Here is a 27234-nt window from a genome sequence, read left to right on the forward strand (position 1 = left end):
CTTCGACTTTGACTCTGAGTGAGGTGGGGAGCCTTTGAAGAGTTCCGAGTTGGGGAGAGGTATGATCTGAGTTAGTTGTCAACAGAATTACTCTGGCTATTATGTTGAGAATAGACTGAAGAGGAGCAGGGCAGAAGCAGTTAGAAGACTTTTAATAATCAGACAAGAGCTGGTGGCTTGCTAGCAGTATGAGGTGGTGGGAAACGATCAGATCCTGGCTATAACAAGATTTGCTGAATGGATTAGATGGAATATGATCATGAGAAAAGTAAAAAAAATTATGGAATGGCTAACTGTATAAGGAAAACAAATAGTGTACCATTGCCACACTCCTGTGGACAAGAAGGATATAATTTATGACTTCAAATCCCTAAGACTGTAAATATGCATGATATGATTTTAATAAATGTGATTATGATAAGTATTTTAGATTTGTACAACTTTATAAGTATGTCCCTATCTGATTTGCAGTTTATCCTCCTTCTGTTTCTTTTTTTCTCTGTATTGGTTCTACCATATTCTTTTGTTTTTTTGAGACGGAGTCTCGCTCTGTCACCCAGGCTGGAGTGCAGTGGTGCTATCTTGGCTCACTGCAAGCTCTGCCTCCTGGCATCAGGCCATTCTCCTGCCTCAGCCTCCCGAGTAGCTGGGACTACAGGCGCCTGCCACCACGCTGGGCTAATTTTTTTGTATTTTTAGTAGGGACGGGGTTTCACCATGTTAGTCAGGATAGTCTCGATCACCTGATCTCGTGATCTGCCTGCCTCGGCCTCCCAAAGTGCTGGGATTACAGGCGTGAGCCACCGCGCCCGGCCGGTTCTACCATATTCTTATTTGTTCTTTGCCTAGTTTGGTGTGAAAAGAAAGCTACTAGAAATCAGAATTGAATCTCATCTATGTAAAAAGATGTGGGGAATCTCGGGTGCTTTTCTTGTAAGTTCATTGACCATAATTAACCACAAAATCATCAAACAACAAAATACCTTTGATAACTAAAATAATTTAAAAGTTTACTCTTCACTTACCAACCTGATAAGATTTTGTGCTGATTAGCTCTATATTTTACACTATGCTTAATTATTGTATTTTCCTCATTCTGTCTTTGTGTTGTATTGGTCAGAAGATAATTTAAAAGAAGTAAAGAATCCTAGGTCCATGTAGAAATTTTATGTCAACACTTTACTATAAAATTTTCAAATATACAAGCAAAGTTGAAAGTGTTTAACAGTGAACATCCATGTACTTGCCACCTAGATTTGTAATGATTTTACTATATTTGCTGTGTTTTATAACTATTCATTTATCCACCTCCCATCAGTCTATTCTTTAAAATTTTTATTTTACTTCTTAGAGTCAGGGTCTCTTTTGCCCAGGCTAGAGTGCAGTGGCCTGATCATAGCTCACTGTAACCTTGAACTCCTGGGTTTCAAGTAATCCTTTCGCCTCAGCCTCTCAGGTAACTAGGACTACAGGTGCATGCCACCACACCCAGTTAATTTATAGCTCTTTTTTCTTCTTGATATAAAATTTGTATGCTTTGAAGTACACAGATCTTAAGTGAACCATTCCATGAGTTCTGACAAATAAAACCTCTGCATCCTGAATCCTTCTCAAGATACAAAATTTGACCATCATACCAGGATGTTCCCTCCTATCCCTTTCTTTTAAATCCCTGCTCTTTTCTTTCCCTGCTACTACCATTCTTTTGATTTTTTTCCTAACCATTCTTAGCTTTTTTTTTTTCTTTTTTCTTTTCTTTTTTTTTTTGAGACAGTCTCACTCTGTTTCCCAGGCTGGAGTACAGTGGCATGACCCTGGCTCACTGTAACATCTGCCTCCTGGGTTCAAGTGATTCTCCTGCCTCAGCCTCCCAAGTAGCTAGGACTACAGGCGTGTGCCACCACACCTGGCTAATTTTTGAAGTTTTAGCAGAGAGGGGTTTTGCCATTGTTGACCAGGTTGGTCTTGAACTCTTAACCTCAAGTGATCCGCCGGCCTCAGCCTCCCAAAGCGCTCAGATTACAGGTGTGAGCCACTGCACCCAGCCCATTCTTAGCATTTTAATTAGCATTTTAAGAACGTCTTCTGATAATTGTTTTCCAAATGGTTCTTTGTTATTATCAGTTGGATTCATTGTCCCCTTTATTAGATGGTAAATTGCAAAAACTCTGCTTATTAGTTCTCAAGTGATTTTTATTACAGTCATACTTTCTGTATCCCAGTGTCATGCTTTAGACAGTATTATTTCGGTATCCCATTTCAGTTAATAATATCCCCCAAATTTTGGCAATTTAGCTGACTTAATAGAATTTGGGAAGTCTGTATGATTAGGAGACTGGATCTCCTCTGAATGCAGTTACTCTTTTGCTTTGCTGTAACACCTGCTCTTGTTTGTGGGCAGCCATGGGCCTTGGATTGGGAAAGAGTGTAAGAAAATGCAGTGTGTCGCCCTTATCATGTCCCTTTATTGACTAGTGGGGGAGAAGGAAGCAATTCTTATTGCTAGAGCCAAGTGGGGAACAGCTGGTGGCAGGGAAAGAACAGCAAAACTAATGTGTTTTCTTAGGAAATGTTGCTAATACATTCTAAGAGGAGTTTCCCCCAGGAGTGATGTTGGCAGACCATTTAGTTCCCAGTCCTGATTTTCTTACTGAATTATGATTGGTGATTTATGCTACTTAGATCTTGGCTCTGCCATTTTCTTTTTTCTTATTTGAGTTAAACTTTCAGTTTGTCCCTTTGGGACTAGTTCTTGAAAAATTGCTGTTTTTCTAAACTTTTGCACAGATTTTTCAACTTATTTATAGTATTTTACATTATATTTTCTGTGTTTTCTTCTTGTGCTACCTTATTTCTGGCTCATTCAGCTTCTCAATTTTAGGGGAGATGGATGCATTTGGTATTTGTTGAAATTGGGGTGGTAGTAAAATAAGTGGAGTTCTATCACAGTGAAAAAACAATATGAGTGGTACAAAAGAAAGTTGTCAGTGTTAGGGTTACATATTTTGGAGTCACTGGTAGTGTTACCGGGGGGTCTTTGCTCCCAGAGCTCCCAAGATGGTGGCGGGCCACTTCCAAGATGGTGGCAAGCCTCGTGTTCTCTGACCTGGGGTTCTTGGCCTCACAGATTCCAAGGAATGGAATCTTGGGCCATGCGGTGAGTGTTATAGCTCTATTAGAAGCAGTGGGTCATGGAAGAGAACCGTGGAACCCAGTGACTAGTGTTCAGCTCGATTAGGATGAGCCCAGGCACTTTGCCGTGCAGGAACAGTGGCAAGCCTTTAGCCTGATCGGGAGTGGCAATGGACCCCTTGCTGGATCAGGAGCACAGCGGACACCCTGTCAGATCCGGAGGGATGGAAGTCAGCGGCGGGTCTGCGACAGTGGCAAACAGCAGTAGTGGATGGCGAGTGAAAGCTCAGCTCGAGCCGTAACAAAACACGGACCAGAAGAGTGCAGTTGCAAAATTTAAAACAGTGAAATAGAGTGAAAACAGACCTCCCATATAAGGGGAAGGGACCCAAAGCGGGTTGCCCTTGCTGGCTTGAATGCCTGGGTTTATATCCTGATCCTTGTCCCTCCTGCTGTGCTCTCAGGCAATAGATGATTGGTTATTTCTTTACCGAGTTTAAAGGAGAATGCGGTCACCTTCCCAGCTAGGCTTAGGGATTCTTAGTCGGCCTAGGAAGTCCAGCTAGTCTTGTCTCTCAGTAGTGTTGAAAGTCAAAGTTTTTGAGTGACTATAAAGTAAAGGGATTATGAAGGGCAACAAAGGCCTGATGTTTGAATCTTAGGAAATTGAATTTTTGGAACAGAAGAGAGGGCAAGAAAGAGAAAGAGAAGAAACCATTTAAGTTAATATTATAAACTACAATGAAAGAGAAAACTTATGAAAGGAATATGTAGGCCTCTTTCAAAGGAGACAAAAACTCCTACTAGCATGAAAATTTCATAATGCCATAGGTGCACTCTCATACAGTGCCCTCTGGTGGAATGCAGTTGATGCCTCTTCCTTGGAGGTATTTTTTTTACAATATATGTATCCAAGCCTTTATGATGTACATATCCTAAGGAAATAACTAAGAATCAACTCAGATTTAGTTTCAAGACTGTTCAGATTGACTTTCTTTATAATAGCAAAAAATTAGGAGCACACTAAAAGTTCAGCAGCCATTATCAGTGAAAGACATTGATAATTGTGTTTTTTAAAATTAGGTTTAAGAAGAGCATATGGGGTTTCTATTTTGGAACGGCAGAGTAAACTGTTCCTCCATAAAGCAATGAGAATACCGGCAAAGACTGTCAAAGTCAATTTTCTGAGAACTTTGGAAATCAGCTAACGCCTTGCAGCAATCTAAAGTGGATTCAAGAAAAACACCTGACTCTCCATAAGAACAGTGAGCCATGTCATCTTTAACTTAGTGTAATCTCATCCCCCTTTACCAGCTCTGTGGTAGTCTGGAAAACAGCCTCATAACTATGGTAGCCATGAAAACTAGCCCCTTAGTAGCCAGTGGAGGGGTCATAATGGCATTGGAGCTCCCCAAAAGCCCATCTCCAGAGAATTGTCACTATTTGACCTCTGCGCCAGCTGGCTGTAAAGTTCCATTTTCAGGGCCCATCTTTATTTGACTTGGCTCATACCTTGTTCTTTGAGAAAACTCTTACTCACAGGGTACTTGTTGAAAATAATCATCACCATTTATTTAACATAGCAGTCATCTTGAGGTGGCACCAAGAGGCTGACAGCTTAAAAGGAAGAACTGGGTAATGAGATGTCCATATGGGCCTTTGAAAAGTTTTGATCTATCCCTGGGTCCTTATAAGAGCACATGTATGTGTAGAGTTGTGCACATACCCAGGAAGGAACTGAAAAGACCAAATTCTCATGTCTGGCTGGCTTTGAGACTCTGTGCAAGCAAGAACTTAAGACTAAAGCAGAGATGTAAAATGCCTGATGGAGTGTTGAAGGTGTGCCACAACATAAACAAAACCCTCCGTAAAAGGCTGGAACACTTAATTGTTCAAGGCATTGAAGGAAACACCTGCCAGTTATTAGATGACCACTTACCTAACTGAACAGAGACTTCAGTGGCCACATATGACAAAGAATACAGACTTTTATAGAATTAGTCCAAGCAAGTCACTAAACAAATAGCAACAGCTTTGGAATCTTATTTCCAAAGTTGACACATTATATTAATTTTGAATGCACAGTTTTGAACAAAAGATTACAAGTTAGGCAAAGAAGCAAGTAAGGATGGCTTATACATAGGAAAAAACCTTACTAGACACAGATTTTAAATCAGCTATTAAAAATATGTGCAAAGAATTAAACCGTGTCTAAATAATTAAAGGAAAATATGAGAACATTGTCTAACCAAATAGACAATGTCAATAAAGAGGTAGAAATCATAAAATAGAAATTCTGGAACTGAAAAGTATAATAACTGAAAAAATTTGCTGGAGAGCTTCAGTAGCAGATTTCCACTGATAAGAGCAAAAAATTAGAGAATTTGAAGATGGTTGATATTATCCAGTCAGAGGTACAAAAAAGAATGAAGAAAAATGAGTAGAGCCTCAGAGTCCTGTGGTGTACTATCAAGCATTCTCACACATGCATAATAAAAGTTCCAGAAGGCGAGGAGATGGAAAAGGGGACAGAAAGAATATTTGAAGAAATAATGCCTGAGAACTTTTCATGTTTGATGGAAAACATTAATCTGCAGAGCCAAGAATTCAATGAACTCTAAATAGGACAAAATCAAGCAAGCCATACCTGGACACATCATACGCTGTTGGAAGACAAAGACAGAATTTTGAAAGCAGAGAGAGAAAAGTGACTCGTCACATACAAGGGATCTTCTATAAAATTAAGTTGATTTTTAAGTCAGAAATGATAGAGACCAGAAGTCAGTGTGTTGAAAGGAAAAGACTGTCGACCAGTAATTCTGTGGCAGTAAAATTGTCCTTCAGAAACCAAGGAGAAATTAAGACATTTCAAGATAAATAAAAACAGGGACTCTGTTGCCAGTAGATATGCCCTAAAAGAAATACTAAAGGGAGTCCTTTATGCTGAAATGAAAGAATATGATACAGTGACTTCAATCCATATAAAGAAATGAAGAGCACTAGTAAAGATAACATAAGTAAATACAAAAGTACAAATTATTTTATTTGTAACTCTTTTACCTGCTATCTGATTTTGAAAGATGACTGCATAAAGAGATAATTATAAGACTGTCAGTGGGCTTATAACATGTAGATACGTAATTTGTATGACAATAGTTATACGTATGAGGGAGGAGGGAAGAGACATTAGAGCAAAGTTTTTATGTATTGCTGAAATTAAGTTGGTATTAATTTGATTATTTTAAGATGTTCATTGTATTCTCAGAGCAACCACAACTTATAAATGTAATCAGAAGGCAGAGTTGGTAGAAAGGGTGAAAAACATGATCCAACTATATGCTATGTGTGATAGACACACTTTAGATTTAAAGATATAAATAGGCTGAAAGTAAAAGAAATGAGAAGATAAACCATGCAAATAGTACCTAAGAAAGAGCTAGGCCAGGTGCGGTGGATCACCTGAGATCAGGAGTTCAAGACTAGCCTAGTCAACATGGTGAAACCATGACTCTACTAAAAATAAAAAAAAATTTTGCCAGGCATGGTGGCACGCACCTGTAGTCCCAGCTACTCGGGAGGCTGAGGTAGGAAAATTGCTTGAACCCGGGAGGTGGGGGTTGCACTGAGCTGAGATTGCGCCCCTGCACTCCAGCTTGGGTGACAAAGCGAGACTCTGTCTAAAAAACAAAACAAAACAAAAGTGCTGGAGTGGCCAGTGTCAGATAGAACATAAACTTTAAGGCACAAATTTCTCCTAGAGACAATGAAGGAGATTTTATAATGGTAAAAGAATCAGTTCATCATCAAGACATAACAATTACAAACATACTTAACAGCAGAGCCCCAAAACACACTAAGCAAAACCAATAGCATTGAAGGGAAAAATAGATAATTCCGTTATAATAGTGGGAGCCTTTAGTAGCTTGTTTTCAAGATGGATAGAACAACTAAACATAAGATCAGCAAAGAAATAGAAAATGTGAGCAACACTACAAACCAGCCAGATTTAACAGGTAACAGTAGAATACTCCACTCAGGAACAGCAGAATATAAATCTTCCTTAAGTGTACATGTAATCTTTTCTATATTTAACCATATATTAGGTCACAAAACAAACCTCAATAAATGTAAAAGGATTGAAAGTATATAAAGTATGTTTGCTAACCAAATTGGAATGAAACTAGGTATCAGTAACAGAAAGGAAGTTGGGAAATTCTCAAATACATGGAGATTAAACAACATATGGCTAAATACCCAACATTTCTAAAGGAAATTAGAAACTACTTTGAGATGAATGAAAATGGGAACAGCATACTAAAACTTGGATAATGCATCTAGAGGAGTACTAAAGGGGAAATTTATCACTGTAAACATTCACATTAAAAAAGAAGAAAGATCCCAAATTAGTAATTTAACCCTAACCTTAAGAAACTAGAAAAAGAGCAAACTTAAAGCAAGTAGAAAGGAATGATAAAGACTAAAGAGGAAATAAATGAAATAGAGAGTAGAAAAACAAAAAAAAAAAAATCAGCAAAAGTAGAAATTGGTTGTTTGTAAAGATCAACAAAATTGGCACACCTTTACTATAGTGATCAATAAAAAGAGAGGACTCAAGTTACTAAAAACGGGAATTGAAGGGGACACATTACTACTGACTTGACAGAAATAAAAAAAGAGTACTATGAAGGAAATACCATAAACAATTGTATGCCAACAAATTAGATAACCTAGGTGAAATGGATGAATTCCTAGAAAGACACAAGCTGCTGAAAATGACTAAAGAAGAAATATAAAATCTGAGTAGACCTATAATAATAAAGAAATTAGTAATCAAAAAACCTCCCACAAAGCCCAGGCTGAGATAGCTTCATGGTATATTCTACCAGAGGTTTGAAGAATTACAGTAGTTCTCCCTTATGTGCGGAAGAGATGATCCAAGACCCCTAGTGAATGCCCCAAACCTTGGATAGTACCAAACCTTATGTATACTGTGTTTATTGATATATGTACATGTCTGTGATAAAGTTTAATTTATAAATTAGGCACAGTAAGAGATCAACAACACTAATAGAAGAGTTACAACAATATATTTTAATAAAAGTTATGTGAATAGAGTCTCTTATCTCTCAAAATGTCTTACTATTCTGTACTCACCCTTCTTGTGATTATCAATCTAATAACTGGGACAGCTACTAAGTGACTAACTGACCAACGAGCAGGTAGTGTATTCAGCTGGATAAAGGAATGATTAAAGTCCTGGGCAGGAGGGAACAGGACAGTGTGAGATTTTATCACGCTACTCAGAATGGTACACAATTCAAAACTTAGGAATTGTTTATTCTGGAATTTCCATTTAATATTTTCTGACTGCAGTTGACCACAGGTAACTGAAACCAGGGAAAGTGAACCCGGGAGGTGGGGGTTGCACTGAGCTGAGATTGCGCCCCTGCACTCCAGCTTGGGTGACAAAGTGAGACTCTGTCTAAAAAAAAAAAAAAAAAAATGCTGTGGATAAGAGGGAACTAATGTAATATCCATCCTTCAAAAAGTCTTCCAAAAAATAAATGAGGGAACACTTCTTAACTCATCCTTTGAGGCAGATGTCAATCTGATACCACAGCCGGGTAAACAGTTCACAAGAAAGCTATAGACCAATATCAATAATTAATATAGGTGTAAAAATCTGCCAGAAAATAATAGTAAACTGAATGCAAAATGTAAAAAATAATATCATGACCAAGTACAATTTATCTTAGGAATATGAGGTTGGTTCAACATATGAAAATCAATTAATGTACCATTAATATGGTATAATGTACCATTAATATGGTATAATATAGAATAAAGGGTAAAGACCAAACGATCATCTCACAAACTCTCAGAAAGTATTCGACAAAGTCCAATATCATTTTATGATTAAAACCAACTCAACAAACCAATTAGTAATAGAAAAGAATGAAAAAAGGCCAGCTACACAAAAAACCCTACAGCTAACATTGTACTTAATGGTAAAAGATTGAAAGCTTTCCCCCTAAGAGTTAGACAAGAATGTCCACTTTTGCCACTTCATTTGTACTGTACTGGAGGTTCTAGCCAGGACATTTGGGTAAGAAAAAGAAATTGAAGGCATACAAATTGGAAAGGAGAAAGTAAAATTTTCTGTTAGCAGCTAGCATGAGAATTAGCAATAATTAAACAATAATTGTTTTTAAAACTTACTAGAACTAATAAGTTCAACAAAGTTGCAGAATACAAGATGAATATATAAAAGTCACTTGCATTTCCATATGGTAGCAATGAATAGTCCAAACATGAATTTAAGAAACCATCTATTTATAGTAGTATCAAAATGAACAAAATACTTGGGAATAAATTTTACACAAGAAAGTATAAGATTTGTATACTGAAAAATACTAAAGATCATTGAAAGAAATTAAAGAAGACTCAAATGAATGAAAAGAAACCCCATGTTCATGCAATGGAATACTTAATATCATTAAGATGGCAGACCTCTCGATGTACAGATGCAATGCCATCTCTTTGGAATTTCTAGCTGCCTTTTTTCTTATCCTGAAATCAATGATCTAATCCTAAAATCCATAAAGAATGATAAGAGACTCAGAATAGCCAAAACAGTCTTGAAAGAAAAGAACCAAATTGAAGGACTCACACTTCTGTATTTCAAAACTTGCTACAAAGCTACAGTAAATCAAGACAGTGGAGTACTGGCATAAGGATAGACATATAGATCATGTCTATGTGTATATCTGTGTCATATATTCATGGAATAGAACTGACATGCAGAAATACATTGATGATCATTTTTTTTGGACAGAGGTGTCAGGATAATTCAATGGGGAAAAGAATGGCCTTTTGAACAACCAGTGCTGGGATTACAGGATTTCCGCATGCAAAAAGATGAATCTCAGTAGACTTACTCAAAGTGGATCATAGACTAAATGAAAAAACTAAAACCGTAAAACTTTCAGAAGAAAACGTAGACATGTATATCTTCATGGCCATGGACTTGGTAAGGATTTCTGAGAAATTACATGAAAAACACAAGTGACAAAGGAAAAAATAGACAAATGGGACTTCAATGTTATAAACCTTTGTGCTTCAAAGGACTCTATCAAGAAAGTGAAAAGACTACCCACAGAATGGGAGAAATAACTTATAAATCATATATCTGATAAATATCTATTATTTAAAATGTATAAAGAACCTTACAACTCAACAATTAAAAGACAAATGACCCAATTAAAAAGCAAATGATGTGAATAGATGTTTCTCCAAATAGGACCAATTAAGCACATGAAAAGACGCTCCTTAGTCACTAGAGAAATGTAAATCAAAACCACAGTGAGATACTACTTCACACCCACTACAATGGCTATAGTAAAAAAGGCAGTAACAAGTGTTAGGATGTGGAGAAACTGAAATCTTTATACATTGCTGGTGAGAATGTAAAAATAGTGCAGTAACTTTGGAAAACAGTTTGGTAGCCTTTCAAAATGGTAGGCATAGAGTTACCATATGATCCTATGATTCCATTCCTAGCTATATACCCAAGACAGTTGAAAACATATGTTCACACAAAAATCTGTACACAAATGTTCATAGCAGCATTATTCATAATAGTCAAAAAATGGAAACCACAATTTCTATCATGTGATGAATAAATAAAATGTGGTATATCTACATAATGGAAAACTAGCCATAAAACGGAACGAAGTACTGCTACATGCTGTAATGTGAATAAACCTTGAAAACAGTATGCTAAGTGAAAGTAGTCAGATCCAAAGGCCACATGTTGTATGATTTCACTTATATTAAGTATTCAGATAGGTAAATCCAGAGAGACACAAAGTAGATTAGGAATTGCCAGGTGCTGGGGGAAGGGAGCATTCGGAAGAGACAGCTAATGGATACAGGGTTTCCTTTGGGTATGCTGAAGATGTTCTGGAATTAGATAATGGTGATAGTTGTAAAATGTGGTGACTTTATTTATAAAGCCCTTTAAAAGGGTAAATTTGGTGATATGTCAATATTAAAAGAGATGGGGAGAGAAAGCCTAAGTGTGTGTGAGAGACTAAGCACACTGGCACCCCCATCTCTGCCACTGCTTGTCACTGGCTGTCTTTACTCATCTACAATACTGATTGGGCCCCTGTAGGCATTGTGTTTGAGACATATGTCCACACAAAGACTTAAATGTTTATAGCAGCATTATTCATAGTAGCCAAAAGGTGGAAATGACCTATATGTTTATCAGCAGATGAATGAATGAGCAAAATGTGATGTAGCTGTACAATGGAATAATATTCAGCCTAAAAAGGAATGAGGTATTACATATCACACCATAAACTTTGACATTATGTTATGTGAAAGAAGCTTAATATAAAAGACCACAATGTATGACTGCATTTATATGAAATGTCCAGAACGGAATTTCATAGAAAATAAAGTTGATTAGTAGTTACCAGAGGCTAGGGAGAGGGGGAACTCGGGAATGAATGCTAATGGGTATGAGGACAGTTTATTTTTTGATTTCTTATAATTAATGAAAATGGCCTGGAATTAGTGGTGATCTTTGCAGAAATCTGTTAATATACTAAACATTGAATTGTGCACTTTAAAATGCACTTTATGGTATTTGAAAATCATTTCAGCAAAGCTGTTATTAAGAAAAACAACTAGGCCGGTCACGGTGGCACACGCCTGTAATCCCAGCACTTTGGGAGGCCGAGGTGGGTGGATCATGAGGTCAGGAGATTGAGACCATCCTGGCTAACACAGTGAAACCCCATCTCTACTGAAAATACAGAAGAATTAGCTGGGCTTGGTGGCAGGCACCTGTAGTCCCAGCTACTCCGGAGGCTGAATCAGGAGAATGGCATGAACCCGGGAGGTGGAGCTTGCAGTGAGCCGAGATTGTGCCACTGCACTCTAGCTTGGGCGACAGAGCGAGACTCCATCTCAGAAAAACAAACAAAAACAAAAAAACGAGAGAGAGATGATTGATAAAATATATGAAATACTACAGATTTTTTTTAAAAAACAAGTGTAAATATGTATAGAAAACCTTTTGAAAGATATTTAACAAAATATTAATAGTGTTTCTGGGTGGTATTGTTATAAATGTTTTTACATTTCTGTATTTTAGTGCACTTAATATGCATTAACTTTTATAATAAAGTGAAATAAATTACACAAGATAGATGAATGTGTTCAGTGTTTAGGGGTTTTTGACTTTTTAGAGGTATGGCCCCTTAGAAGTGTAAAGTTGCATTCTGTGTGGAGGGTAATGGAGGAGGGAGTTGGTGATAATGGAAGTCCCCTGTGTAGATGATATATTCAAAAAATTTGGCAGTGAATTTAAAGAAAGAGAGTAGAAAACACAGCTTGAGAGATCAGCATATGTGTGGGAGAGACTGAATATTATAATTTTGCATTTATAAATGTTTTATGGTTTACATATTACCTGATTTTCCCTGTGGTCCAGTTAGGGAACTAGGTCAAGGATAAACTGAGGCATACAACTGATTAAGTAGCTTGATCAACATCATGTAAGTAGTTGGTAGTGGAAGTCCTTGATTCCAAAGCCAGTGCTTTTCCTTCTGTGCCAAGCTGTGTGATGGAATAACTGAAGGGTGTAAGAGTGAGGGTTTAAGATATTTCAAGAGTTGAAGGAGTTACGATCAGGACCACAAGTGTGGGAGTTCTCATTAGAAAACAGTTCAAAACCAGCCTGGGCAACATGGCGAAACCGTGTCTCTACAAAAAATTAACCAGGCATAGTGATACACGCCTGTAGTCCCAGCTGCCAGGGTAGCTGAGGTCGGAGGATCACTTGAGCCTAGGAGGTCGAGGCTGCAGTAAGCTGTGATTGCACCACTGGCCACTATACTCCAGCCTGGGCAACAGAGTGAGACACTGTCTCCAAAAAAAAAAAAAAAGAAGGAGGGATAGTCTATGATAGGAGAGAGAAGTGTGTACAGATGGCCATTTGAAAATATCAGAAGAAAAGGTGATTTTTGTAACAGTTCTTTTGAGAGGAAATTCTTGTTTTTGTCCTGAGATCAGGGAGATTAAGTGGACCTCACAGTAATAATTTTGCTTGCTAATAGCCATGTGGATATTTAACATTAGCAGTGATGTTGTTTCATAAATGAATTTTATTTTTCTTTCATTCAGATCTATTCTTACATACAGCCGAATTGGAGGTCGAGTCAAGACGCTCACATTCTGCCAAGGCTCCCACTATTTAGCCATAGCATCTGATAATGGTGCTGTCCAGCTTCTTGGAATTGAGGCTTCTAAGTTGCCCAAGTCTCCTAAAATCCATCCTTTACAAAGCAGGTATCTATCTTTTGTCTTTTTTAAACATTGTATTTAGTGCACTACAGTACCTTAACTCTCCTTTCTACCCTGCAATGTAGTTGGGATCAACTGAGGGCCTCTTACATTGCACTTCTTTTTTTAAGCCCATAAAATAAATAAATCAAATTTTAAAAATGTGCTTCCAGCTCAAAACTGTCACATGTGGTTAGTCTCAGAAGATGATACCTATGTATCTTACCTTCTGCAAACTTGTCAAGAGGTCAAAGGGGCAGCTTTGAACTTGCAGCTCATCCCAGTCTGGAATTTGTCTGAATAACCTAAAATTACCAGTTATATCTTCTGTCTCAGTTACTAAAAACACAGCTCTGCCTGATTTTGAGAATGTGAGTGTTCTTCATTAAGGAAAACTCAAATGTCAGCATTCCGTGACTTGGCATTAAAGTCTCTAAAGTTGAGGGGGACATGGAGAAGAGCATTTAGACAGATGATTTGCTTTTCATTTTAAAACAAAATAGCAGTGGTTCTATGTAAGAATTTTCTTCATTTTTTATAAATTGTGGTTGCTTGCAGATTAAATGCATGCAAGGTAACATATTTAAAGACAAAGCAGAACAATTTTTGACTGACCAATATGTGTTACACACTGAAGATTTCAAAGACATGTTATGCTTTAAGAATCTACAGTCTAGTGGGAGAAATAGACAAGTGAACAGACAATTTCAGTGCAGTGTGGTAATTTTTACATGGATAACAGGAGCCAGCTTGAAAGGGAAGACAACAGGTAAGACCAGGTGTGAGTTAGCCAGGTGAAGCAAGGTGGTTAAGAAGGGCCAGGTGGAGGTGGTGGACCCCATAGAAGAAAGCAAAATGAGGAGTTGTTTAGTGGATGATAAGCCATGGCCATTAGGTAGCTTAAGGCAGAAAGGGATATTTGTTGGGTCACCTGGGCGTTTTGTTTTGTTTTGTTTTGCTTTTGCATTTAAAAAGGTTTTCCACACATTCACTGAACAGATTTAAGCAGCTTTTTTCCAGGACATATTCTTTATGGCCTTTAGTAAAATACCTGCCCATTTTTAAGAAAATCTGTTTCAGCAGATGATGCCTGTCTAGTAACATATCTATTGAGTTTCATGTAAATTATTTAATAACTTGGCATAGTGCACTATGTGATGACTGAGCCCAGAGGCCACACACACAGACAGACATGCACATTCAGTGCACGGTTTTCTCTCAGCCAATGGCACTTCTCACTGTAAATGTTACTATCTTAAAGCAAATGTTAACTACCTAGATAAGGAGACTGGCAGGATGTTTAGCTCTTACTCTGCCTCACAGTGTGTGCTTCAAAGAAACCTTGCCAAAGGTCATAAGTCTTTGATTGTTTTGGTTATGTCAACTGTTGTCATAGATAGCTCTTACTAATTAGAATTTGTGGAAGGAACCATTTTACGTTTTACTTTGCAGTTGGATTTTTCATCACTCCTCAATGGGAAAATATGGTCCAAATTATAATATTTATAAGTACAATTGTTTATCCAAGGGTTAGCAGACTACAGCTTGCAGTATGGTCCATAAAATAAGAATGATATTTGCATTTTTAAAGGGTTGCAAAAATAAAAATAGTATTCAACAGGAATGTATGTGATTCACAAAGCCTAAAATATTTACAGTCTGACTTCTTATAGATGATGTTTGCTGACCTCTGATCTACAAGATAAAACCAAAACTACCTGTGTGAATGCATGATATGTATGAATCAAGGAGACTGGCCAATGTTTTATGTGTTCTTTTTAGTTTTAAAAATGCCTCAGCTTGAAAAAAACTAGTACACTTATACAGTGGAATAATAATCTGCATTATAAAGGAATGAATTACTGACTCATGCAACAACATTGATGAATCTTAAATGCATTTTGCTAATTAACACACTTAACTGTATACCACAAAAAGTGAATTTTAACGTATGTAAAATTTAAAAAGTTAACCAGGATGTAAGGGGAAAGATGGAATGCAGTCTATGACAAATTAATCTGTTTTACAAGTGAATCACATAATCATATTGAAGGGCATGTCGAATAAAGGAGTAACTTTGCAAAACAGTTTTTAAATTTGATACTGGGAGGCTAATGACACAAGGAACTCAACTCAAACATTGTATTCTAGTTGGTTGTTTTTCACAGGGTTAACAACTTCATTTTAAGTTTCAAGTTTAACAAATCTGAAACTTTACCCTTCATTTGTGTACTCAGGTTGAACAAATAAGTAAATATATTGTAGTTATGGGAGCTAGGTTTGTCACTGTTAGAGAAAGGTATTACAGATGAATGAACTCTGGTGCTGCGTAGGAGTTGGAGATTATCAGTATGGACTCATGATATTTGTATATGCATAGGCATAAATATATACATGTATAGAAACACACGAACAGATACAGAAATATAGATGTGTCCACATGCCTGAAGTAGTATACATAATATATCTTTTAGCTCTGGCCATTGAGAGGAACTAGAAGCGGGCACACTGCCATAGCAGTGAACACATAGGGCCTAGATTTTTGTTTCTAAATACATTCTTCAATAAAAGGAACTAGTACTTCTAGAACTGGTTGATTCCAGGTGTGTAGGGCAGGGAAAATAAAACATAAGCTTGGAGCATCTTGTGGTGTCAAAAAATTAGAAAGTATTTAAAAAAATATATTGAGGCCGGGCGCGGTGGCTCAAGCCTGTAATCCCAGCACTTTGGGAGGCCGAGACAGGCGGATCACGAGGTCAGGAGATCGACACCATCCTGGCTAATATGGTGAAACCCCGTCTCTACTAAAAAATACAAAAAACTAGCCGGGCGAGGTTGGCGGGCGCCTGTAGTCCAGCTATCCGGGAGGGCTGAGGCAGGAGCGAGAATGGGTAAACCCGGGGGCGGCGAGCTTGCAGTGAGCTGAGATCTGGCATACTGGGCGATGCTCCAGCCTGGGCGGACAGAGTGGGACTCCATCTCCAAAAAACAAAAAAAAGAAATATTCACGTATCTGGTAGTTATTATAGTCTATAGGAAGACGAGAGAGAGAGAGAGAGAGAGAGAGAGAGAGAAAGGGCACAAGAGCTGACATGAAAGAGCTTCCAGTGGGCAAAGTTGGAACAACTTGGGCAACAAAATGAATAACTGTAGTATTGGATTGTAACTCAAAGAATAAAATAAATATCTATGAATCCATACTGATATAAATAAGTGAATAAATAAGTTTCTGGGGAAGAAGTGACAACTTACAGAAGAATCCCAGTCAACTAATGTAGAAGGACTGAGGGAAACAAAAAGTCACCATTAGCTCACCACAGGCATGCTCCCTCAAATGGATGCTAAAATTAGTGGGCCAAAGTTAAAGCAGAAACAGAATTTTTGCATTGTCTCAAAGTATTTTTGCCAAATATTGAGTAATTATAAAGGGAAAAAATGTTTACAATGGAGAATCCTAGCAGACACCAGCTTAATTCAGATGGTTCAAGTTAACATCATAAGTGATTCAGGTTAAACATTTCTAATCTGAAAATCCAAAATTCTCCAAAAACTAAAAGTTTTTGAATGCTAATTTGATGTCACAAGTGAAAAATTCCACACCTGACTTCATGGGACAGGTTGCAGTTAAAACTCTGTTTCCTGCACAAAAGTATTTTGTACAAAATTACCATCAGGCTGTGTGTATAAGGTATATTGAAACAAATGAATTTCATGTTTAGACTTGGGTCCCATTCCCAAGATACCTCATTATGTTATTTCATCTTAAAAAAAAAACAAAAAACAAAAAGACAAAAATCAGAAACAGTTGTGGTTGCAAGCATTTTGGCTAAGTGATAATTAACCTGCACATGCTAAAATCAGGTCCTCCCTCAAATGATGCACTGAGAAGAGCACATCACTTCTGTGATATCTTTCCCAATAAGGCATAATTTCAGGATAATAATGAGAAAATGTCAGACAAACCCAAATTGAGGAACATTCTCTGAAATAACCAGTAGTCTTCAAAAATATCAAGGTCATGAAAGACTGAGGAACTGTCACAGATTAGAAGAAATTTAATATTGCCCTGTATTATCCTGGATTGGATTCTGGAATAGTAAAAGGACACTAGTGGGAAAACTGATAAAATCAGGATACGTTCTGTACTTTAATTACTAGTATTATACCAAGGTTAATTTCTTAGTTTTGATAAATGTTCTATGGTTATATAAGTTATTTACCTAAGGGGAAGCTTGAGTGAAGGATATACAAGAACTCTGCTATTTTTGCAATTCTTCTCTACATCTGGAATTTTTTTTAAATGTATCAGCTTTCATTTGCTTGATGGAGTCACATAGCTTTTGTTTCTTGACTATGGATAGGATATAAAGTCATCTTAAAGGGAGACTAGTGCTATGTTTTCAGTGACTGGAAACGTCTGTGCTTTGTGTATTTCTCTAGAATTCTAGATCAGAAGGAGGACGGTTGTGTTGTGGATATGCATCACTTCAACTCTGGGGCACAGTCTGTTCTTGCCTATGCCACTGTGAATGGCTCTCTGGTTGGCTGGGACCTTAGGTCTTCAAGCAATGCGTGGACTTTAAAGCATGATTTAAAGTCGGGCCTCATCACTTCCTTTGCTGTGGACATCCACCAATGCTGGCTCTGCATCGGTAAGCTGACTTTCAAGTCATTGACTGGGTTTTGAGTGCCACTAATGCCTGCAATTGCTGTCTTGTGAAAGCAGTTTTTTCCACTTTGTTCATTGGTACTTTTTCCCATCTCTTTTTTTCATAGTCATGTTAAAATAACTTGCAATTTTATTTTTTTTCAGTAAAAAACAGGTTTGAAAGGGTGAAATCAGTATCCTAAGGCATAAAAGTCTCCTCATTGTCCTTGTCTTAAATGAGCCTCCTTACTTTATAATCATTAAGTGATCAGATTTGCTGGCATTCTCTTACTCTGCCAGTGAAGCAGCAGACTTGACTTAAGGAAAATAGCATCTGAGTTTGGGCAGACATGGTTTAAATTCCAGTAGCTTTAGGCAGGTTATTTAACTCCTCTGAGGTTCAGCTATCTTCATCTTCAAATGGGGCTAATCCTTTCAAGGGCAGCTTTGAGGATTTAATGAAGTAAAAGAATCTGTCACAGTGCGTAGTGTTGAGAGAAGAGCTAAGCAATGGTTTCTTACTTCATTATTTGCCTTGTCTCCAAAGGCTAAAGATGAACCAAGTGATCTAGCTTGCTTAAGCAGGATTTTAGAAAATGTATTGTTTCATGATATTCCATTTTATAGATAACAATTTGTGTGTCCCTCTGTCCCTCAGTTGATGGATAGCTGAGTTGTTTCTAGTGTTTGGCTTTTCGGAGTCAACCTGCTGTAAATATTTGCAAATAAGTCTTTGTAAGGACATATGTTTCCATTAATCTCAGGCATATATATACCCAAGAATGGGATTGCTGCTTTTGTAAAATTTAATTTTTAATTGACAAATAATTGTATATATTTATGGGGTACAGTGTGATGTTTTGATGCATGTATTAATTGCAGGATGATTAAATCAAACTAACAAATCTATCACCTTACATACATATTTGCTATGAAAACATTTACAATTTACTCTTTTGGGAACTTTGAAATATACACTGTATTATAGTCACCATTCTGTGCAGTAGATCACTAAAGCTTATTCCTCCTAACTGAAACTTTGTACTCTTTGATCAACATTGCCTATTTTCCTATCTGCTCCTTTCTTCCTTTAAGTTTCACGTTTTTCCCTCATGGTGTTTTGAACCTGCCGCTTGAGAAACTACCACATCTTACTCTTTTCTAGTTGGCATGCTAATTCAGAGGAATTATCTTCTGTGCTTGAATTTAGGTTTTCTAGATTCCCTAACTTACATTTGTTACACTGTTAAGTGTGTGCCCTTTGCTTTATTACTTTTTATATGTTTATATGGAATGCATTTTTTTTTTTTTTTTTTTTTTGCCTTTTGTGTGAATAAACTGCAGAGGAACAGAAAGATGTAATATACCTGTCTAAAGAATGTTTAAGAGGGAAGGGCAAATGGAAACAATTGAAATCTGATGATAGATACAAAGCTGCTGCTACTTTGGGATTGGTAAAGTGATCATTGAGTACCAGTAAAACATCTTTGGGTATTTAAGGCAATCTGAACATTTTGACATACCAAATTCATTTTGTATCTTCTCAATAGCTTCTGTTTTTGTGGGTGCCTTTGGCAGTTAATAACAATGTCAGCAACTAATAAATTATTCATTTTCAATCTACATTATTATTAGTAGCATTATGATAAGCACTTTATATCTGTTATTTAACAACCAAAGGGGTACTGTTTGAAACTGGTGAGACAGCTTCATGAGAACAAAATTTTTTTAAGTAATGAAGGCATTTTCAAATAAATTCATAAAAGCTAATTCTATTTGTATAAATGCAGCTTGATGTACTTTGATCATTAGATGGTAATCTTTTTGTGCTTTTTCTCCTTAAGGTACAAGCAGTGGTACCATGGCTTGTTGGGACATGAGGTTCCAGTTGCCAATTTCAAGTCACTGTCATCCTTCCAGGGCTCGAATCAGGCGCCTCTCAATGCACCCTCTGTATCAGTCCTGGGTGATTGCAGGTAAGATGGAGGGCTAGCTTTCATGTGTTGGGAGATTTTCTTGGAAAGTACATAATAACCTGCTGCCAAAACTCACGTTTTTAGTTTCATTTTACATATGAACTGAATGCTTGATTCTCTTCTGATTATGGAGGTTGCCACTACTGATACCTCACTGTCATCTAATATTTATTATGTTCAAAAATGATCTCATCAGTCACCATCATTACTCTCCTCTCCATTCTTAACTGTCCACCACCATCTCCTATCCTTTTTTTCTTCCTCCTGTGTCCCCTATTTTTGTTACAGCTGCCACCATCTTCCTAGAGAGCTAAGTTAGGAACCTTGACTCATCCTTCTCTGTTGCAGTTTCTTGTTGCTCTGCTTCCTTTGTGTTGCTTGAAAGCTTCCCTTCCCTTCCCTCATTAGGCACTCAAATTTTCTTGTATGGCTCCTGGGTGTGACACTTGGGCAATTCTTGAAACTGATTTTCCTCATCTTTAATATGTAGTTAAAAATACTTGCTTTGTAGAGTTATAGGGAATTGAGATAAAACATGCAAAGTACATACTCTACCACACAATTAATGCTTGGTAAATAATAGCTCTTAATATTCTTATGTTTTCCCCTCAGCCCTCTTGCCTCTAGGCTCTTTGTGGTCCTTTCTTGTACATATAGTCCATCGCATACACTGCTGCTATCAAAGTCACCATGTTGCCAAGTTCTGTGGTTATTGTGAGCCCTTTTCTTATTTGACTTACCATTTGAACAGTTGATTTCTATTGTTTTCAGATGCTTTCCTTACCTGGTTTCAAGGACATTTCTCTTGGTTCTACAACTTCTTGATCTGCTGGTTCCTTCTTATCTTCCTGGCATTTAATTTGTGGCCTGCCTTAGGACCCATTCTTTGGTCTCAACCACTTCCTCTACACTGGCTGTGTGTGTGATCTCATGCAATCTCATGCTTTAACTATCATTCAGACTCATATCTATTTTTCTTAAGATGTCTAATAGCCATTTTGTAAACTCAACATGTCTAACTAAACTGAATGCTTGATTTCCTCTCTACTAAGTGTCTCCACCACTGCCTCCTACCCCGCTCTTCCTATGGTATTCTCTCAGTAAATGGCAGCTAGGTGCTCAGAAGCCTGGAATTATCCTCACTTGTTCTTTTTCTCATTCCGCTTCCAGTCCATTAACCAGTCCTGTAAGTTTTATTTTAAAGTATATCCAGAATTTGATCACTCTTTACTACCTCCATCACTATCTCCCTAGTCCAAACCACTATAATCTCTTTTCCCTATTAATGTAATATCTTCACAGCCTGCTTCTGTCTGTACTTTTTAAGACCATTTTGTTTCTTCTGCTCAGTACCTTCCCATTGGCTTCTTGGTCCAAAAGACTTTATGGGACCTGCCTTCTTGCCACCTCCCTGACCTTTATCAGTCAGAATTCTAACAGGAAACAGTAGCACACTCAAGATAGGATAATTTAAGAATTTATTTTCAAATAAAATTGTTTACAAAGGTTTTGGTGTAGGGGTATTACAAAAGATAGCACAGTAATATGGGCTGGTAACAGCAGAGTAGCAGTAGAAGGCTTGAGGGGAGGAGGGCATGGTTACTGAATTTGGAAAGGAATAGAGAAGGCCGCCTTGAAAGGAGCAGTGACTTTGAGATGAGGGATATAACCAGCTTGATGTGAATGACTTGACTTTCTTCCCTCTCTCCCTTTGATCTCCTGCTGCGGTTTCCCATAGGCATGTATTAGTTTCCTATTACACCACAACTTATTTTTTTAATAATTCTAGAGGCCAGAAGTCTGAAATGGGTTTTGTGGACCAGAATCAAGGTAGCAGCAGACCTGTATTCCCTCTGGAGGCACTAGAGGAACATCTATTTCCTTGCCTTTTCCTGCTTCTAGAACTAAATTCCTTGGCTAATGGCTCCTTCTTTCATCTTCAGAGCCAGCAACATAGCATCTTCATTGTTACGTTGCTTTCTGTTCTTGCTGCCAAATCTGCCTCCCTCGTCTAAGATTTATGATTGCATGTGGGGCCCCCTGAGTAATCCAGAATAATCTGTCTCAAGGTCCTTAATTTCATCACATCTGCAAAGTCACTTTGCCATATAAGGTACCATTCACAGGTTCCAGGGGATAGGACTTGGATACTTTTGGGGCCATTATTTAGCCTATCACAGGCTGGCAAACCCAGCCAGAGGGGGTACAGGAGCTTGTTGATGTGGTTCATTCAGGTCAGATTTAGAGCAGCAAATGGAAAATGACCAGCACTACTGCCCTTTCTCCTACTTATCTCCCATTCTCAGTTCCTGCCACACTGACTTGTTCTTTCAACTAAGCACACTCCTGCTTCAGAAAGGCCTTTGCATTTTTGTCTATTGTCCCCACTAGAATGAAGTTCCATGAAACTGGAAATTTTTCTGCTTTGCCATCTTTTCTTCAGTGCCTAGCGCAATGACCAGCCCATAGTAAAAATATTTACTGGCTCAATAAATATTAATAAATGAATAAAGCCTCTTATATTGTCTCTCCTCCTGAAAGAAAGAGATTTGTCTTTCTCTCAGGACTGCAGTTTGTTTTGTTGTAATCTTCCCCAACTCTTTTTGTCTGAGTCTAGATTCTGGCCTTTGTCTCTTTTAGCTGTTCAGGGCAACAATGAAGTGTCCATGTGGGACATGGAGACTGGTGACAGAAGATTTACTCTCTGGGCCAGCAGTGCACCACCACTTTCTGAATTACAGGTTTGACTTCAGTTTTACAGTTTTACTGTAAAGGATGATATTATTCCCTACATCCTAAGTACTTTCAGGCTTTTTAATCAAACCTAGTATCTGTTGGGCTTTTGGGTTATGTTTAAATTTGGGTTTTTAATAACATCAAGTATCATGTGGCCATTGCTACATGAGTGTTTCCTTGCTAGTGTTCTGCATTAGTGGGTAAATAAGTTGCTAGCCCATAAAGCTTGTGATGTCTCTTTGGAACCCCAATGAGATCTAGCTTAATTAGGAAAAGCCCAGATTGAGGTAGATAGGGCATACATAACTGGTCTCTCATTTCTTCAGGTAACCAGGTGCTTGTAAAGCTACTGACAGTTAACTTGCCTCTAGAAATAGCACCATCATTTATGGAATACACGGATGTCTTTTATTTGACTCCACATTTATTTCTTTTAAGCCTTCTCCTCATAGCGTCCATGGTATCTACTGTAGTCCTGCAGATGGAAATCCTATCCTGCTAACAGCTGGCTCAGATATGAAAATAAGGTACACGATCTCAACAAATACTTAAAGAATAAAATGGATACTTTTACAAGACGTTATTACAGATACTGATGGCACTGTAATGTTTAAAAATCATCTTATAAGGACAGCTGTTAATACTTTATTTGTAACCAATGGTATGCTGTTCTATAAAACCTCTTTTCTAATGCAAAAGAAAACAATGCATTGATGAAGATAAGCCAATGATTATTAGTTCCTCTCATTGTCCTATAAAGATTGTCATTTATTTCCTCTTCCCTAGGTTTTGGGACTTGGCTTACCCAGAAAGGTCCTATGTTGTTGCAGGAAGTACTAGTTCCCCATCTGTGTCCTACTACAGAAAAATAATTGAAGGCACTGAAGTTGTCCAGGTAATGTAGTCTTTTCATTCAACTTCTGTAAGCACAAACATGGCTTTTGTAAACAGAATTAAAATAAATGACCAAGCGAGGAGTACTCTGAATTTAGGAAATTTATTTTTTCTTGAATTTAAAAAAATTAACTTTTATTAAGGTAAAATAAGCATAAAGAAAGTACATATAAGTAATAGCTCAAATGACCAGTATGTACTTTATAACATCGTAAGGAGGCACTTTTATTATCCTCTTACAAATGAAAAAGGTACAGTGAAGTTAAGTAACTTGTTCAAGGTCACACAGCTAGTAAACAGAAAGCTGGGATTCAAACCTGGCTTTAGGACTGTAAAGTTTGTATTCTTGACTCAGGCAAAAACTTCAAGTGAGAGAATATACCCTTAGTACCTGGGCCAAAGTAGGTGTTCCATAAATAAAAGTGTGCTTCCTTCGTGACAAATATTAATGAGCTTTAGAAGTGCTAGAACATCTGCTATGTATTTTTTATATTCTGGTCATGTATACCTTTTTTTTTGAGACGGAGTCTCGCTCTGTTGCCAGGCTGGAGTGCAGTGGCACGATCTCTGCTCACTGCAACCTCTGCCTCCCAGGTTCAAGCGATTCTTCTGCCTCAGCCTCCTGAGGAGCTGGGACTACAGGTGTGTGCCACCACACCCGGCTAAGTTTTGTATTTTTAGTAGAGACGGGGGTTTCATCATGTTGGCCAGGATGGTCTCGATCTCCTGACCTTGTGACTTGGGAGACCTTGGCCTCCCAAAGTGCTGGGATTATAGGTATGACCCAGCATGCCTGGCTGTACCTCTTTTGATTATATTCTATCCCTTTTTTCTTTTGATGTTGGCAAAAGTTAATATGCACAGAATATTGACCTAAAATAAGTTTTCCGTATCTGTAAGTGGCTACTCATGAAATCCAATGACTAGGACCCTGTGAATGTCATTTTTGGCTCGTCTACTCCTTTTGCTCAGTGTATTTGTGAAAGCATGACTACTTTACAAAAGTTGTTAACTTAAATACAACAGTATCTCAGAAGCAAGACTATTGACGAGAGGAAGAATATGGTACAGACTTTTAACTTCTGGCTTGCTCCCTGACAGGAAATTCAGAATAAGCAGAAAGTAGGACCAAGTGATGACACCCCTCGAAGGGGCCCAGAGTCCCTGCCCGTGGGACATCATGACATCATCACTGATGTCGCCACATTCCAGACAACACAGGGCTTCATCGTAACTGCTTCTAGAGATGGGATTGTGAAGGTGTGGAAATAAAAACCTACTGATTTGTATAAATTGTAATAAAGTTATAAATATACTACTATAACTCAAGAGAAAAGGCCTTTCTAGAGAACAGATTCATTTGCTTAATTTTCAGAATTATGTCTGTATATTACTGTTTCATGACTGACTAAATGAAACCCAAAATGGTTAGGATGTACTTGACTAGTTTACTTACGCATCTCTTTGCAAGAATCAGCCAGCCAACAATGTCTGGGATTTTTATTGTATATGTTATAGAGGTGAGAAATATAAAATATGAAAATGAATGTTTATTTTGTATTGAAAAAGATGGTTGAAAAGATGGTTGTAAGCTATTATAAGTATAAACACATTTTGCTATTAAAATGCTATTCAAAGCAGTTAAACTGTATTCATGCATCCTAAGTGTTTGTTTTGGTGGTGGTTTTAAATGGTAAATTTAAGCAGAGGAATAATCTCTTCAGCAGCATTTGTTCTAAGGTGAAGAAATGGACTCGATGTCACAAGGAATCAGTGACAGAACCAGGCGTTAGGTCCAAATCTCTGGACTCTAGTGTGCTCTTTCTGCTCTAATATTTCTTGTGTGTTTTACAGTCTGCCTTATTAGTTATTTAACATTATAGAATTGATTTCCTGCATATTAGTTATACAAGTGTGCCTCCTCTTGGCCATCATTATTTTTTATGGGCTGTACCATAAATTCTGACACTTGACCCAACAGGTTGCTTTTATCCAGTATAGACTATTGAATGCATGAAAAGAAAATAAAGTTAAAAGTACACCAAAATAACATTTTTAAAGGGCCAAAATTGGTCTTTTCCACTAAGATAAAACCCTTCAAGGTTATGGATTACTATTTGCATACAGACTGTCTCCATATTTAGTTCTCATCCACTTGCAGAAGGTTTTATGGTATTCAGAATATTTTAGTTTAAAATGAGTTACATGAGTCTATAAAAATCTCAGCCAAGGGAAAAGCCTACTTGCTTAGAAATACGCTAAGAATTTTCTCTATTTTTATAATTATATAATTAAGTTACAGTACATGTAGTTTACAAAGCATACATCTAGTTTCATTGATTCAATACAATCATCCCTAGGTATCTCTGGGGCATTGGTTCCAGGATCTCCCAAGGATAACAAAAGCCACAGATGCTCTAGTCTCTTACATAAAATGAAGTTGTATTTGCAGATAATCTACACACATCTTCTCATATACTTTAAAATTTCTACATCACTTGTGATACAATACACTATAAATGCTATATAAACAGTTGTTATACTGTATTGTTTAGAGAATGAAAAGAAAAACGTCTGTACATGTTCAGTACAGACACAAACATCTTTCTTTTCTGAATACTTTTATCCATGGTTGAATTCATGGATGTGGAGCACTCACAGATACAGAGCCAGCTGCACTTAGTTTTTAGACAGGTAAACAACAAAACTGTCAGAAAATGCCAGTCATTCAGAAACATCAAAGTTAGGAATGATGGACTAACTAGGCCTGATAGCTTCAAATTTGGCATTGTCATGTTGCCTTGCCTTTGTTTCCCTTAATGTCTGCCAAGACCGTATTTACAGGGTTTCTAGCTACTAAGTCAGATTTAGAGTCTGCAGAGGGTTGGAGAAAATTTTTTTTTGATATAGAAACTGTAATCCTGAGATTGGACTTCAGCCTGGAGCCATTAGATAAGCTGTAAGACTGATAAATGTGGGAAATGCTAAGAAAAAAAAAATGGAGTGGGCTGACAGAGATATGATCCTTTTCTCCCCTTATCTCCTGCTACCACCCATTCTTCTCTGTCCCCTTGCCCCACAGAAAAGCCCCCGTTTTGGAAAAAAAGTTATTTGGTTGAATTCTAAGTATTACAATCTGATGCCATGTTAAGTTGCATCTCCTTTTGACCTCTACTTAAAAAAAAAAAAAGTTTGACTCATAGCTCAGTGCAGAGAAAATGGGAGGCAGTTCCTTTACAGTCGATTAATTCACATTTGTAAACCAAGAAGCATCCTGCTTGTGTGATTCTTGGGTTAAATATAGCTTTATTAAATTTATATTCAACTTAATTTTTGCTGTTTCCACTTTTAGGAGAAAGAGGTAAATCAGGGAAAATACTAATGTTAGGCATTTTTAAAAAGGAACTTCTATTTGCAGCATGCTTCAGAGCTCTCACCTATTAGTGATTCAAAAGATGGCCCAAAATGCTAAAAATAATCTGTCACCAAGGG

General features: G+C 37.4%; 1 protein-coding gene across 1 annotated transcript in view; it reads left to right on the forward strand.

Moving 5' to 3' along the window:
* PIK3R4 (phosphoinositide-3-kinase regulatory subunit 4) overlaps positions 1–25393 on the forward strand; it is a 75012-nt gene extending 49619 nt beyond the window's left edge. Inside the window, exons 14-20 of the mRNA XM_017862331.1 lie at positions 13330–13494; positions 17929–18140; positions 19981–20112; positions 22753–22853; positions 23287–23375; positions 23635–23743; positions 24844–25393. Of these exons, the coding sequence (XP_017717820.1) occupies positions 13330–13494; positions 17929–18140; positions 19981–20112; positions 22753–22853; positions 23287–23375; positions 23635–23743; positions 24844–25014 (979 nt within the window). The 3' untranslated portion in view covers positions 25015–25393. The remainder of the gene's footprint in view (positions 1–13329; positions 13495–17928; positions 18141–19980; positions 20113–22752; positions 22854–23286; positions 23376–23634; positions 23744–24843) is intronic.
* Positions 25394–27234: the final 1841 nt, after the last annotated feature.

Source organism: Rhinopithecus bieti, unplaced genomic scaffold (assembly GCF_001698545.2).
Source record: "Rhinopithecus bieti isolate Rb0 unplaced genomic scaffold, ASM169854v2 scaffold_62793, whole genome shotgun sequence".
Lineage (NCBI taxonomy): Eukaryota > Metazoa > Chordata > Mammalia > Primates > Cercopithecidae > Rhinopithecus > Rhinopithecus bieti.